The sequence below is a fragment of the Boleophthalmus pectinirostris genome, unplaced genomic scaffold (genome assembly GCF_026225935.1).
Source record: "Boleophthalmus pectinirostris isolate CB_2022bp ecotype Guang Dong unplaced genomic scaffold, ASM2622593v1 HiC_scaffold_9, whole genome shotgun sequence".
In the NCBI taxonomy this organism is placed as follows: domain Eukaryota; kingdom Metazoa; phylum Chordata; class Actinopteri; order Gobiiformes; family Gobiidae; genus Boleophthalmus; species Boleophthalmus pectinirostris.
The window spans coordinates 18,863,324-18,878,863 of record NW_026571541.1 but is presented as its reverse complement, the minus strand read 5'-3'; the positions used below and the strand labels follow the sequence as shown (position 1 = coordinate 18,878,863).

Here is a 15,540-nt window from a genome sequence, read left to right as displayed (position 1 = left end):
CTTGTGATGTCATGTGGTTGTACAGGAAGTGCTCTACTGTGTTTTAAAACTCCATACTCCTTCCCTACAATTATTTGGATAATTTCAGCCCTGGAATTACCCATCTCCATTGAACTAAAGGTAAAAGGTTGTTGTTAACGTGATCACTGCTTCATGACAGCACAAGGTGGAACAGAGAATTTTGATGCAGACAGACTAATAATGCAGGGTTACTCAGACAACAAAGAAACACAACTCCAAGTATTATAACCAAGTTTCTGATGAGGTAACAACAGTATAACATGGCTAAACGCTTACAAGAGTTAATTTTGTATAACATGTGTAACTTTAAGTAGTAGTTAATTTCAAGTGCAACTGACTAGTAAAAACTAGTGCTGTCATGCGATTAAAAAAATTTATAGATTAATTAATTATGATCTGTAATTAATTAATCTAATTAATCTAATTTTAATCTCATCTAAAATTGCTGAGAAAAGCTTCAATTTGAGGTATTTTCATTTAAATTCATTATTACATTATTGTGGCAGATCAAAACACTGATATAGAACAAATAAAGTGACTTTATAAAGTCATTTATTGTTTAACAAATCTCTCCAAATTGTCTGTTGAGCCCAAGTCTCCATGAATAAGAAAATGTTTGCTGTAAAGTAGCAAAGACGAGGAAATCTGAACATAATAACTTTTGTCTACTTAAAGACAATAAAAAGTCCAGTCTTTCCTTAACCATATTAAAAATATTATTGATAGAGAAATGCTTTATATATGAGATCACTGGTTTTAGTCCTTGTCTTGGTTTAGACCTGCTTTAGTCCTACTTTAGTCTTAGTTTTGTCCTGGAATGGATTAATCCTGGTTTTAGTCCTGGTGTTAGTTCTGGTTTAGTCCTGGTTTAGACCTGGTTTTAGTTCTGGTTTTAGTTCTGGTTTAGTCCTGGTTTAGACCTGGTTTAGTCCTGGTTTAGTCCTGGTTTTAGTTCTGGTTTTAGTTCTGGTTTAGTCCTGGTTTAGTCCTGGTTTAGACCTGGTTTTAGTTCTGGTTTAGACCTGGTTTAGTCCTGGTTTAGTCCTGGTTTAGTCCTGGTTTAGACCTGGTTTTAGTTATGGTTTTAGTTCTGGTTTAGTTCTGGTTTAGTTCTGGTTTAGTCCTGGACTGGATTAGTCCTGGTTTTAGTCTTGGTGTTAGTTCTGGTTTAGAGGCGCACAGGAGGAAGCGCGGTTTACGCCGCGTACGCGAGAAAACACGATCCACACGCGGCTCACAGGAGCACGTCGGTGTCCACGCAGTGTCTACGGAAGGAAACGTGGTCCGCGCGTTCTCAGGTTGATGACGATGATGAAGGTGTGTGTTTGTGTTTGTGTGTGTTTGTGTGCGTGTCCCCTCATGTGGCAGGTCACTATAGGACAGTAGTGCAGACATCATGAGCCTATGCAGGTTGTTTTCAGGCGATATTATATTTGTTATTTTCTTTTATATTTCACGTCGGGAGAATAATTTCCAAGACACGAATGTGTTTTTACCTGTGCACTGCTGACTCTGTTCTACTGGCTCTTCGACCTCGTCCATTGTGCCTGACGCCGCCAACGTTACCATAATGTTTACATCGCTCTTACTGCGCGCGTTTTGTGTGGGTTTCCGGCAATGAGTGGAATTACCGAAATAAAAAAAATATATAAATGTGTTTTTGTGTGTGTGTTGTTGTCCCAGCAACGCATAAAAACAGATTTTATAATAAAGCAACTCGCATACAGAAACAGTAAAGTTAGAGATTAAAAATGAGATTAACGCGATTAAAAAACATAACGCGCTAAATATGACTGTAATTAATTAATCGCAATTAACGCGATAATTTGACACCCCTAGTAAAAACATTTCATCAGCTCTGCTCTCTCTTGCATGAGTAAGTGGTCTGTGCATGCTGGGTATTGTGATGATTGTTTAGTTTCCGTTTGTATCTCTGACTCAAGAGTGTTAGTTTCAAAGAACAGCCCCATTGGTCACTGAACGCTCTGTGTACAGAGCCTTGGTTTATGGTTTACATCTTACGTGCAGCAAGGTATGTGACCATAAGAGGCCTGGTTTATGTACCTACAAACTTTATTTATTGCAATGATTAACTATGTAGTGGAAAAAAGTATTCATTACAACATTAATGTGTGGTGCAAAATTTGTCAGCACAATATTAGAATACATTTATTTCTATAAATTGATGGCTACAGAGTGAACTTATAGGCCTGACACTATAAATACTAGAATGCCGTGCAAAGTATGAAAGATGGAACAATTACTTTTTCAGTAGTTATCATATCTACCATTTCTTTGCATTAGAAATGCAATTTTTTGTTATTTTTTGGCTTTATAATAAGATTTGAGTTGTAGAAGTTAAATTAATAACTATGACTCAGACAAAATACTGAAGGGTTTCATTCTGCTATTTATTTATTGCAGGTCATGTTTTTTTTGACAATACTGTACATTTAAAATAATTTTTGGGGGGGGGTAATCCTGCTTTAATGTTGTTAGGATTGTGTCAATGTCATAAATTGGTTTCAATATTATGGTTTGCTGTGTATATTTACTTCCACAATATATCATACTACTACCACATGTGTTAACTTACCTCTGCACAGTATCCAAGCTGCTGATTTGGTGTCTCTAGGAAATTAGTCACAACAAAAAGGACAGCTTCTCCCTGAGGAAACATTAAATAATAATCATGTGTTATATGTGTTTTTTCCAGATACTTCGTATTGAACTATAACATACGCAGAACATAATTTTTACATTTTGTTCATTAAAAATCACAATATGGATCTAAAATAATAATAATTATAGAAACTCATCTATTGACTTCAGGTTCAAAAATAGGGTATTTTTAAGTCTGAGTCTTTTCAAATGCACTGCACTTTCTGTGCATTCAGTCCACTGCAAGACAATACATGATTATTCAAGCATGCATGAATAAGATAAAGATGACACAGCTAAAACAAGTCTATAAGCTAATTTAAAGGTGCACTGCGTAAAATGTCTAGTGGATTGTCCACCACCTGCTTGTCTCCATGGAAATGCTTTGTCTAGAATGTTCCACAGTATAGGTTAACCCTATTTAAGTTGATTCGCAAAATCGCAAATGGCTACATTTTATATAGCACATTTCCAATGCATTTTTCAAGGCATTCAAAGCGCTTTACAACAAGAAACCACTCACCCATTCACACACATACTCACACACCAATGTATGTAGACACTGGGTGAAGTGGGCTAAGTATCTTGCCCAAGGACACAACAATAGCATTCATCTGTAGGAGATGAAATCACACCGCCAAGCTGTCGGTCAGTGGATCCGGCAGCTCAATCAATGACCAAGGATCAGTGGAGAAACACTCTGCCAACTGAGCTACTCTCTCCTTTAAAAACTGTCTAATATAACATCACACTATGATGATAAGAAGCTGTAATATTATGTCTCCCTCAGTTTGGCAAAAATTATTTGATTAATTGATTTAATTTTCAGATAGTGAGCTCTATTCATAATAATCCCAGTAGTACTAGTAATATCCTAGTGTAGTGGTAGTTTTACCTGTGGAGGAATGACATAATCCTCAGGCCCCCACACAAGGACCCCAGACTCGCTGGTGTTTGTGACAGAGACGCCTTTGAGTTTAGTGATGACAGAGCTCTGGATCGCCTCATCTGTCTCCTGGTAGCCTTTCTTACTCACAAATACCCACCTGGTGCAAAACAATAGTGTTTTTAGGGATGTCACAATATCACATTTTACTGTTACAATTTCTTATGAAGAGAAGTTGAACTGATTTACACCATGACAAAACAACTGTGAAATCCTTCATCTTCATCTTCTAAGGTTTAATTCATTCTACCAAAAGTAAAGATAATGTAGCCAGATAGAAAAGGTTTGATTTATCTTATAAAATTGTGATTATTTTGTGACCTGAATAATACAGATAAATGATTGTCAGAATAAGTTTAAAGGGCCAATATTACAATATTTTTTGATCTGTTATCATGTTGTTTCCTCATCAAAAACATACCCTGAGTTGTGCTTTGTATCATTTTTAACACACAAACCCTGCATATTTAGGCTGAGTTCTCGTACCTGTAACAAAAAACATGCTCCACCTTGTGATGTCATGTGGTAATACAGGAAACCCTCCACTGTGTTTTTAAACTCCATACTCCTTCACTACAATAATTTGAATAATTTCAGCCCTGGAATTGCCCATGTCTACTGATCTATAGGTAAAGGTAGCTGTTAAACTTGAAAACTACCGCTTCATGACATCACAAGGTGGAACAGAGCATTTTGAACTTTGGAGATGTAAACAGACAAATAATAAAGGATTACTCAAATGTATGAATGAAACAAAACACAACTCCAGGTATGTTTTTGATGAGGTAACAGCATTCTAACGTGTCTTAAAGCTCACAAGAGTCAATATAAGACCTTTAATAACAAAAATGTAATAATAGTGACTAATATTAGACTACTGAATTAACATCATATTAAACAAAATAAGAATTATTCTTGTTATCATAGAAAATATACTGGCTACAAAGTATCCACATAAATATTTACTGTATGGAACTTACCCAATGATGTATCCAATAATTGTCAGCTGAATGAGTCTGTACAAAACACCTACTTTTTTGTTTTTTGCTACAATATATTTTTCCGTTTTATAGTCGAACAAAGAGAGGAGACGAGCCTTAGAGCAGCTCCCAGCCATCCCTGAGTGTGAGCCAGAGCCCTGTCCTTTTGTGGAAGAAAGAGGACTTCATCCATACATCATTGTCAGGGCCAATGTAAAGTATGGGCATAAACCTTTAGGAGCATGGCAGCAGCCATATCTATGGGTTTCAGAGGGATGAAAAACTATAGAAACAATACAGAGAAATTAAAAATACAAAACAAAATATATCTATCTAATGGTCAAAATCCTCAAAATGGCTCCTATAAACAATAAACCGATTCAGCTCAAGGGTTAGTTTAAAAATAGATGTCATTCTCATGTTCCCGTCATTTGAAAACTCCAGTTGTCAAATATACTTTGAGTAATTAAAGGTGTACTATATAACTTCCTTGCTTGTCTCCGTGGAGTTGTTACTATTGCCTGAAATGTATAGTATGACATTCAATCAATGATTGGTTAAACTTATCTCTGTAGAAACATACAGGTGATGCCACCACGCCATCTTACGGATCAGATCTGTGGAGAGACCTTGTTCACAGGAAGAATGCTTATTTTCCAGGTTATTTTTGAGCAATAAACACCAGTATGAAATGACTGCTAGACAGACACATTTAAAGCCATTGGTACATTCCAGCCAAAGCAATAACATCTCCACAGAGACAAGCAGTAGTCGACCCCCCACCATAAATGTTAATGTAATTTAGCATATATAGCATATAACATAGCATGTATTAAGACATTGTTTCAAATAAACTGTCCCATTATAACAGCAAGAGAAAGGTCAAACAGAGAGAGCAGCTAATGTTAGTGAGGGTTAGTTTAGTTATTAATGTTTATTTTAACTTAATATAGAGCAGGAAGTGATCTGAATCTTTGTTGCTGTTACAAGTACATTTTTACATTATTTGTTTATCAGATTATCTTAATGACAGTATACTGCAAATAGGCATAAGTGCAACTTGAATTGTTGTGGGACAATCAATTCATGTGAAACTTAAACAGCTTTCCGGTGTCTCTCTCTACTGGGAGTCTCTGTGGTTTTCTCCCATGATGCTTTGCGCTTGAAATTAGTCGAAACAGCCCCACTCTCTTTCACATACTGAGCAACATGCAGAAGAGCAGGTTTGCTATCCTCTTAACCTTGTGCTTCACATGTGCATCAGCCACTGGTGAGTATATCTTACAGCTGTTTTGTTGTCTATTATTCTATAGTCTATGCTGACTTGAAAAGCTCAACAGAAAAGATTATTGGTTAGAAATGGAAAGCACGTGATTGTAAGATTTACCAAAGAAGAAAATATTTCGTTGTTACTGTGTACTATATATGTACTTTTTTTCTACTGCTTAACCTTCTCAGTTGTTAAATAGAAACACCAAAATGCTTCATTAACTGATGATTTCTTTCTACTTCTTCTTACACCAAAATGTTCTCTCTGAACATCAGTAATTCATTTTAGACTTTGACAAACTAAAAGGTAAATGTCACTCGTTTGTTCCAGTTTTATACCAGAAATGTCCCATGTGTCCTTATTTTTGACCAATTTGATCTAGACCAGGTCTAAACCAAGACTAACCAGGACTAAACCAGGAGTCCCAACTTTTGACCAATTTGATACCTGCCAACAGTAAAGAGCAGTATATGTTGTTATTTGTTTAGCAGACGTACAGACAACCATGCTTGAAAATTAACATAAGGCAAAAAAAATTCCCAGAGACACAACTGCGTCAAGAAGGAACTATGTTACGTGTTCTTTTCACAGTTTTATTTGTACCAGCCGTTCTAGCCCGAATGTGTGTCAGTTTTGAATTTTGAAAACTCTATATGAAATGCAAATTAAGGTTGATTTAAATGTCTTTCTTTTTGTTCAGATGATGTTCAGATTGAGAAGAGCTGCATGTTGAAGAATCAAAGCTGTGAGACCCACCACCTCAGCACTGAGTTGGGCACCTCTGTGCTTTTGCCTTGTAATTTCACCAAACATGCCCAAAACATCGTCTCCTGGATCCACTCGCCGGCTGTAACCGTGGTAACCATCACTTCAACAGGACAAGTAAACTTCTCTGACCCCAGATTTGGCAGAATACACGTATTTCCAAATCAGGGCTCACAGGGAAACTACTCCATTTCCATCATCAATGTCAATCACAGTGACCTGGGCTGTTACCAGTGCCTGAACCAAGAAAGATGTGTTCAAGTGGGGTTGGCTCTCAAAACAGGTACATCAAATCAAATGGGAAAATACTTAAAAGTGTACTGCGTAACATTTCTAGTGGAAGGTCTTCCACCTGTTTGTCTCCACTGAAATGTTATTGCTGAAAAAGAAAAACACAATGAATAAATGCTAGATGGATATGTTTAATATCATACAATGGACCATTGTATCTCCATGGAGAAAAAGTTGCGCAGTGCACCTTTAAATACATAAATATAAATGGAAAAAGAAGATGGCATTTTGTGTCAGTGTGTTTGTGTGTATATATTAAAATAACACATTTTTTAAAAACCTACAATAAATAATAATAACTCCACAAATCAGATAATGATCCACTTCTCTTCCTGATTAGTTATAAATTGTAAATTGCTATGACTGTCCTATTTTTCTTAATTCTGCAACCTGTGGGTAGCAACACTTCGGTAAGAGGGGTCCATGCTTGTTATAATGTTCTTATTAGTGATGCGCCCATTCAGCATTTTCTATCCCAATACAGACACAGACACTTTGCTTTAAGTATCCGTTACTGAAAATAATTGTATTTCCTTTAAACACAGACATCTAATGGTAAAAAATGTTCAATGTCTTGTAACGGTTATTTATCATTTAAATTTAAGGTAATTACAGAACAGCTTTGAAAAAAGTTTAATATTACGAAATGTTTTTTAAGAACATTGGCCAGTATTAAACATTAAAATGGACATAGACTGAACCAGTATCTTGGATCTTATGTTGGCGCAATGCATACATACTAATATATTTATGTTTCAGCTGCAGACACCTGGATGTTTCCCTTATGTATTTATATAATTTATGTTGTATCTATCTTCATTGTTCTGGGTGTTAGATGTTTCCTCTGTGTCCACTTTTATAAGAAGTCCTAGTATTTTAGCGCTACATAATTGGTAATTGATAGCAGTATTGTATCGATGCATCCCTAGTTCTTATTCTATGCATCTGTACATATTTTTGCAACTGGATATATCATTTTACAGGAAAAGATTTGTACTTTTCACTTTTGATTGCATTTAAGTAGGTCTAAATGACCAAAGACTGAGCTTGGGTTTCCTGTCAGGCACACTGCTCTAAAGCCACAACATGTTTATATTTCAGAGGCAGACACCTGGCTGTTTACATATTATATTTATATAGTTTATGTTGTGGCTATCTTCACTTCTTCTGGGTGCGGGATGCTTCCTCTGTGTCCGCTTTTGTTAGTACTATTTATTTTAGTGTTACATAATTGGTAATTGATATGAATATTTTATTGGTGCATCCCTAATTCTTATTCTATGCATCTATGCGTATTTGTACAACTTAATACAGCATTTTACAGGAAAAGATTTGTACTTTTCACTTTTGATTGCATTTAAGTAGGTCTAGGGCACCAAAGACTGAACTTGGGTTTCCTGTCAGTCGCATTGCTCTAAAGTCACAACATGTTTGTATTTCAGAGGCCGACACCTGGCTGTTTCCATTTTACATTTATATAGTTTGTGGTTTGGCTATCTTCATTGTTCTGGGTGTGGGATGCTTCCTCTGTGTCCGCTTTTGTAAGTACTATACTATTTATTTTAGTGTTATGTAATGGGGATGCTGTGAACTCTAGTTTTGTTTCATTTCAGTAGGAAATAAAGATACTGAGGAGAATCACAGTGTAACTGCCCATCATGCCAATGATGGTAAGTGTATAAAATGTGTAAAGATAACAGAAAGGTAACTAAAAGGGGACCTGTGCAACTTTTTGGTGAGGAGTCTTTGACCTGTGTGTCTCCATGGAGATGTTATTGCTTTGTTGTTGCAATGTTCCACTGTATGGCTTTAAAAAAAAATTAAATCTATCTTGCATTTATTAAAGTACAGTAGTTGTTACTGCTAAAACAAGTGCATTGGAAAGCATGTACTCTTACTGTGAATGCCCATACTGTGTTGACTTGCTTGATTAACATAAAAGTAGAGTTTCTCATTTTAGATCTAAGCCATCCAACCCAGGAGAGTGGGAGAGTGCCAGGGGACGGACAGCCCCAGGACACGCCTCAGCCCAGATCTCGTTAGTGTCATATTTACTCATTTGCCATTTGAAGATAATCTGAATTCCATTTTAAAATACAATTGTCTGTTTCTTTTTTAAGCTGCATACGTAAATAACACCGTGTATGGTAAGTTTGACACATAATATTTAAACATACCAAAATCTGTTCTTACAAAAGTATCGAAAGAATTACTTAACTTGATTAAGCAAAATTTTCCAACTACTACCTACTCTTACGGTGCTAACTATGCTACTTACAGCATACCACTACGAATATTATATTTCATACTGCTTTGAGAACTGATGTTACTTCCCACTGCTAAATTTAACAGTTTTTATTCTTTTATTCAGAAAATGATGATATTGAAGAGGAACCAGATTATCTAAATCAAATACCAGAACGCAGTCAAATGGACAGAAATGAAGCCAGCCAACGTGGCCATTTTAATTTTGTGAGAATGGAGAGTCAAAGAAACAAGCAAAGATTTCATACAGGTAAACAATAATTCATTTTATTTTTCAAAAGACTTCAAATATTTTAATGATTTGAAGTTACAGCAGTACAGTATGGTAAGTTTTCAATATTTGCCTCTCCAGAACTAATAAACCGATTACGACAGGCAAGTATCCGCAAACATTATTACGGTAAGAACAGATTTATTCATTGTAAATTTTCTATTAGATAATAATAAGTGCATTCTTAAAAAAAATAAAAATCTATTATTTTTCTAGTCAATCAAGATGAACTTCACAAGCAGCGGGATACTGGACCAACTAAAGGTTTGAGTCTATACAGTTTTAAATAAATTTCATTCATCATATTTTCAGTTTTGTTTTCTTGTTACCATGACTTGGTTTTTAAACAGGTGCCCAAAAGAAGAAAGACAAATCACGTGAGTACTTTTAAAATAATTTCAAAGTAAAAATTAAGTATCAAAACTTCATTAATTTTGTCTTGATTTGTAGATCGTCAGTTTCCAAATCCAATATATAACAGGAGTGCGGAAGATCTTGACCAAATGTAGACCCAACTGAATTAACAGTTTTTTCTTTTAAATAAAAAAAGGACTTTGTCAATGAATCTATAAAATCTTTCAAGACTCTTGAAATTTCATTATCTCATATTTACCGTAGATAGTATTGGTAGACATTATAAACTCATTTAATCAGTGTATAATCAATACATAAGTGAGAACACAGAAGACAATTGTAGTGAAAATGAAACTACAATTCTCCATCATCAAAAACTTCAGTAACAAGTAACACCTGAATTTCAAAATGAGTCATGCAGTTGAGACTGCATTTGCCTCGCCAACACTGATTTTGTGGACATTAAACCACAGATAATATTATAAAATAACAGCTTACCTGAAAGAAGTAGTAGTAGTAAGAAGTGTAGTGTTACAGTAGTCATATCAGCAACATGTCAAAGTCCTGACAAAGAAAACATTGTGCATTTTAAAGCAAATTATCACTGAAAAATTAAAAAAAAATATAGCTTATACATACCCTATATATTTGTTCTTTAAAGGTCCTATATTTCCCAAAATTTACTCTTGTGACCTTTAAGCCAGGTTATAATGTTACGTCCTTAAAAACATAGCTCTAGTTTTGTTTCATTCACACACATTTTAGTATCACTTTTATTATTGTCTGTGTACATCTCCAAAGCTCAAAATGCTCTGTTCCACCTCATGATGTCATGAAGCTGTGGTTTTCAAGTTAACCGCTGTTACATTTAGTTCAAAAGAGACTGGCAATTCCAGGGCTGAAAACACCAAAATGGTTCTAGTGAATGTGTGTAGAGTTTAAAAACACAATGGAACACTTTCTGTATTACCCCATGACATCACAAGGTGGAGCAGAGTGTTTTACGTTTGAGAGAAGAACTCAGCCTAAATATGTAGGGTTTGTGAATGAAACTAAACAGAACACAGAGTATGTTTTTGATAACGAAACATTATATCATAGATCAGAAAATAGCATAATATGGGCACTTTAAGATTTTTTGGTATGTATTTATTTCTTTTTCAAGTACATAACCGAAGCTGAATTTACTATTTAGTCAAAATGTGCAATATACTCTACTATAATTAAATGTATTTTATTACATTTTACCTATAATTTAACGTATTTTATTACCTTTTATTACCTTTGTAATAAACTAAGATTATAAACTTACACAAACTTATTTCTTAAAACATGATCACTGCTTATAATAGCGTACTAATAGCATTGTATAATCTCTAAATAATTGTCCTGCGTAACTGTCTTACCTGAACTTAATTACATTATATATATATATATATATATATACACACATAAAATATGTGGAAACACAGTATTGAAACCGTGTATTTAAAGGTGTGCTGTGTAACTTTTCTGGCAAGATGGATACGTTTAATGCCATACCGAGACATTCCAGACAAAACAACATCTCCATGGCTTCCAGCAATCAAATGCCACATGTTGACAATCCTAAATAAGGCATTAGTACAGCATGGTAAGCTTTCCTGTAGGATTACTATGTATCTGCATAGTGTGTGGACATTTCAGTGAAGGTCATACTGACAGGCTCTCTACTGATGTCTGTGACCTGGAAGTCCAAGCGGTAGTGACGAAATTCAACACAAAACGTCCCGATGAAGGTTAGGAAGAGGATAACGAGAGACCACTGTCCTCGGGCCGCGTGCATGTGGAGCTCTTGTGCCATTAAAGTGGAGTCTACAGGTCAGAGGTCAAGGTTAAACAAAAACTGTGCTTAGCATACCTGTTTTGTAAATACATGTAAATATTGCAAAGAGTTAGGAGGCTAAATTCATTACTGTCAAATCAGAATCGCAATAAGTTCACAAGAAGCAAATTGCAAAGGCTGCAAAAAATAACATACATTTCTCTGCAAACAACAAAGCATCTATTTAATGTCTGCAAAATGTATAATATATTCAGTGGTGGGAAGTAACTGAATACATGTACCAGAAATACGTATTCTGAATACTAATTCTGTATTCCGGTACTAGTGGAATTCAGAATACAATTACTTTCCTAAATTAAAGGGAATGCTAGTATTCAGAATACAGTACTTTGATTCGGCCATGAATCAGAATACATTACAAACTACATTTTAATTTGGGTATTAAGTATTTTGTAACAAAATACATTTTAATGTACTTTTAAAGTATTCTTCCCATCACTCAATATATTTAAGTGTGTGACGGAGCAGACCCGTCAGCCGCGTGGGGCCAATTACACTCATATACGCGCACACGCACGCACACACACACACACACACACACACACACCCACACGCACACACACACACACACACACACGCACACACGCACACACACACACACACACACCTACACACACACACACACACACACACACCTACACACACACAGCGATGTTTCCCTTACCTGCCCGTTTGCCACTATCCCTGAGGTTCCCGCACATTTCCATGGCAACAGTCATGGGTGCACACTTGATTGTTGCACATACATTCCCTTCTCCATAACCATACTCCAGTTTTGAACCCTCACGCTCTCCTCGAGGTCACATTGACCCGAAGATTTATTTTTTTTTTCCCTTCCCGCTCTCTAGGGGGTTTCTCGCCTGGCGAGAATTTATTTGAAAATAAATTTTTTGGTCTGATTGACCCGCCCGAAGAGAGCGGGAAGGAAAAAAAATGCTTTGGGTCAATGTGACCACGAGGAGAGCGTGAGGATTAAACTTCCCTCCATGTGGGCCGCCCGTGTCTGTCGGCCAACCTGAGGGTCAGAAGCTTCTGCATTATATTGTGTCATGTAGGGCGCGCATGCGTGATGTCATCAACAACGTCAGGTGACTTTCTGTTTTTGTAATTTAATTTTTATTTTTTACCTGTCTGTGTTTAAAAGTTATTAATAGAATATTTTTGTTTCTGGTAATGTTTGTGATTTTTTTGTATTAAAAAGGGAATCCAATTATTTCTATTAGTAGAGAAAAAGCTGTTTTCGTTTGGGGGAGGGGTCTCGTACTATAAAAGGGGACTCCTATCTGCACAGAGGCAGTGTGTGTTTTGAGGAGGAGAGCTGTGTGCACCATAGGCACCAGCTCACGAACTATGGGAAAGATTACCATAACTTGTAAATATGAATTTTTTCAATTTTTCACTGTTTTGTGCACTTGTGTAAATAAATTCACAAACACTATTTTTGACTACGGCCATATTATTTCTTTTCATTAAAAAGAACCCACGACAGTGTTACCTGGAGCAAAACAAAGGATACACAGTACGAAGCAGATGGTGATGCCCGTCGACAGAAGGAAGCGGAGAAGACTTGTTCTGAATCCTTCTTTCTTGAGGTTCACCTTCAGAGTGATGTACGACTGAATCCAACAGAAGAGAGTGCCCAGGCCAAATGTCAGAATGGTGCCAAAGTTATGGATTTCTTCCTCAACAAATAACTACAACAAAAAAGACAGGAACACAAACAATTATAAGTCCTATATTGTACAAAATTTACTCTTAGGAGCTTTTAGCCATGTTAGAATGTTGTCACCTCCTCAAAAACATATCTGGAGTTGTGCTTTGTTTCATTCACTCACTAATCCTTTATTATTAATTTGTCTACATCTACATTTAACAGTTAACAGCTACATTTTACTAAAATATCCAAATAATTGAGTGAAGGTGTATGGAGTTACCCATCCCAGCATCATAACATAGAAAAGAACATCAGAAAATAACATAATATGGACCCTTTAATAAGACTGTGTTATGACTGAATTAGGCCTATACTTAAAAAAAAATCTAATCCAAGGCATATACTAGTATATAATTTTAAATTGTACAGCTGAAATAAACTGCATTTCCATTACATTATGACTTGTTTATACAGTATTTCTTTGGGACATTACTTGGAAATTTCCGATGAGTGTCATCCCAAAGCAGGCAACAGAAAAAGCAAAGACACAAATAATGTTCAGCCATGGCTTATACAATGTGTTCTTGATCTGGAGGTATCGGAAGACAGCAATAATAAACCCTGAAAAAGAAATGTCAGTTTAAAACTTGTCCTATTTAGATGGCCATTCAACATGTATACCTACTTACTTACCTGCAAAAGCTCCCAGGTTCACCTGACTGAAAATGCAGCTGGCCGGTGGGGAATTTCCTGCAATGCTAAAATAATCACAAAATAAAAAATGATACAAGACTACATGACAATTTGAATATAAATATAAATATGAAATAAACTATTATAATGAATGAACAAAGTCAAACCTTATGTAAGGAGGAAGGACACTTTTATTTGGCCTTAAAATGAGATAAACAGCATAGGATGTGAATACAAGGAAAACAAGGAATGTTTAAAAGTAATTCAATTCACAGATGCAATTATTACTTACTGATACTGTGAGGTGAGGGGTACAACTTGACCATGGGAAACAGCCACAAAATATCTGTTAATGAAAGACAAAATATAGTATAATTATTGCAATAAATATTGTAAAAATGGGTAGTAAAGAAAATGTGGAGTTATTACATGGGTTACTTACACCATAAAAAGGCCAGCAGCGACACAGGTGGAGAACAGAGGAGGTAGGAGGGCCCATGGGCTGTGCCTCTTTAGTCTGTCCATAGGTCTGAAATGGAAACAGAAACTTATCCATGAATTTCATCTTCCTGTAAAATGGTGCCATTTTGAGGACGGTTTACCATATAAATGATATCATATATTGTTTTGAATTGTTAATTATTATGGCAATTACTAAATTTTCATCATTCCAAAACGCTAAACTAAACAAAGCTACATCCTATTTTGAGATCCTTTAATAACTTAGTAATGTCTTACATTACTATTAAAAGGCCCATATTACCCTATTTTCTGATCTATGTTATAATGTTGTTTCCTCATCATGTTTCATTCACACTTGTTTAACACACAAACCTTTCATATTTAGGCTGAGGTCTTCTCTCAAACAGAAAACACCCTTGCCACCTTGTGATGCCATGTGATAATAAAGGAAGTGCTCCACTGTGTTTTTAAACTCCATACACCTTCACTAGAATGATTTGGATGATATCAGCCCTGGAATTGCCAATCTCTACTAAACTGAAAGTAAAAGATAGTTGAAAACTACCACTATATGACATCACAGTGTGGAACAGAGCATTTTGAGTTATAATCATGTAGGATTACTTAAAACTGTGTCAATGAAACAAAACATAACTCCAGGAAAATTTTGAGATGACAACATTATAATAACCTCACATGAGACAATTGTGCGTAATATAAGACCTTTAAGGGTTTAATGTCAATAAGGGCTTAATTTCAACAACAGAAATGCAACAATTATATTATAGTTACAATTATTTTTGTTGTAGCTAAGGTATACTAACAACGTAACTTACCTGTCCATCTCATTCATTCTTATCCTCAGAGTTCACAGCTACTGCACATCAACCAATGTAACCTTTTTATTGGTCTAATTACTACAAAGGAGTCACTGTAAGTCCTTCTTCATTGACAAATTGTTGTGAACATTGTCATGTACGTGATGTTTCTGACTGCTCGGTGTGTTGCGTCGGTGTTCTCCA

At 35.6% G+C, this 15,540-nt stretch overlaps 3 protein-coding genes across 6 annotated transcripts in view; 1 reads left to right on the top strand and 2 right to left on the bottom strand.

Annotated features, from left to right (window-relative positions):
* LOC110161958 (P2X purinoceptor 5-like) overlaps positions 1-6,584 on the bottom strand; it is a 9,052-nt gene extending 2,468 nt beyond the window's left edge. Inside the window, exons 1-3 of the mRNA XM_020926800.2 lie at positions 4,609-6,584; positions 3,578-3,728; positions 2,618-2,689 (exon numbers count right to left, since the gene is read on the bottom strand). Coding sequence (XP_020782459.2) covers positions 2,618-2,689; positions 3,578-3,728; positions 4,609-4,745 — 360 coding nt within the window. The 5' untranslated portion in view covers positions 4,746-6,584. The remainder of the gene's footprint in view (positions 1-2,617; positions 2,690-3,577; positions 3,729-4,608) is intronic.
* On the top strand, positions 5,801-10,048 carry LOC110161989 (uncharacterized). Of its 4 annotated transcripts, none has more exons than XM_020926839.2 (11): positions 5,801-5,878; positions 6,579-6,926; positions 8,377-8,475; positions 8,548-8,604; positions 8,895-8,972; positions 9,055-9,081; positions 9,306-9,449; positions 9,552-9,599; positions 9,687-9,734; positions 9,821-9,847; positions 9,921-10,048. In XM_020926839.2, exons 1-11 carry the CDS (start codon positions 5,818-5,820, stop codon positions 9,977-9,979), a joined length of 996 nt encoding a protein of 331 aa, XP_020782498.1. In that variant the 5' UTR covers positions 5,801-5,817; the 3' UTR covers positions 9,980-10,048. The 4 variants fall into 4 exon arrangements, with proteins under 4 accessions (XP_020782498.1, XP_020782497.1, XP_020782500.1 ...); XM_020926838.2 differs by having other exon boundaries at positions 8,880-8,972; XM_020926841.2 differs by lacking the exons at positions 8,377-8,475; positions 8,548-8,604.
* Positions 9,440-15,540, bottom strand: tmem150c (transmembrane protein 150C). Its single transcript, XM_020926901.2, has 8 exons — positions 15,355-15,540; positions 14,499-14,585; positions 14,349-14,402; positions 14,224-14,256; positions 14,057-14,121; positions 13,857-13,984; positions 13,226-13,403; positions 9,440-11,678 (listed from the first exon to the last, which is right to left on the bottom strand). The coding sequence occupies exons 1-8, from the start codon at positions 15,369-15,371 to the stop codon at positions 11,479-11,481; spliced, it is 762 nt and encodes a 253-aa protein (XP_020782560.2). The 5' UTR covers positions 15,372-15,540; the 3' UTR covers positions 9,440-11,478.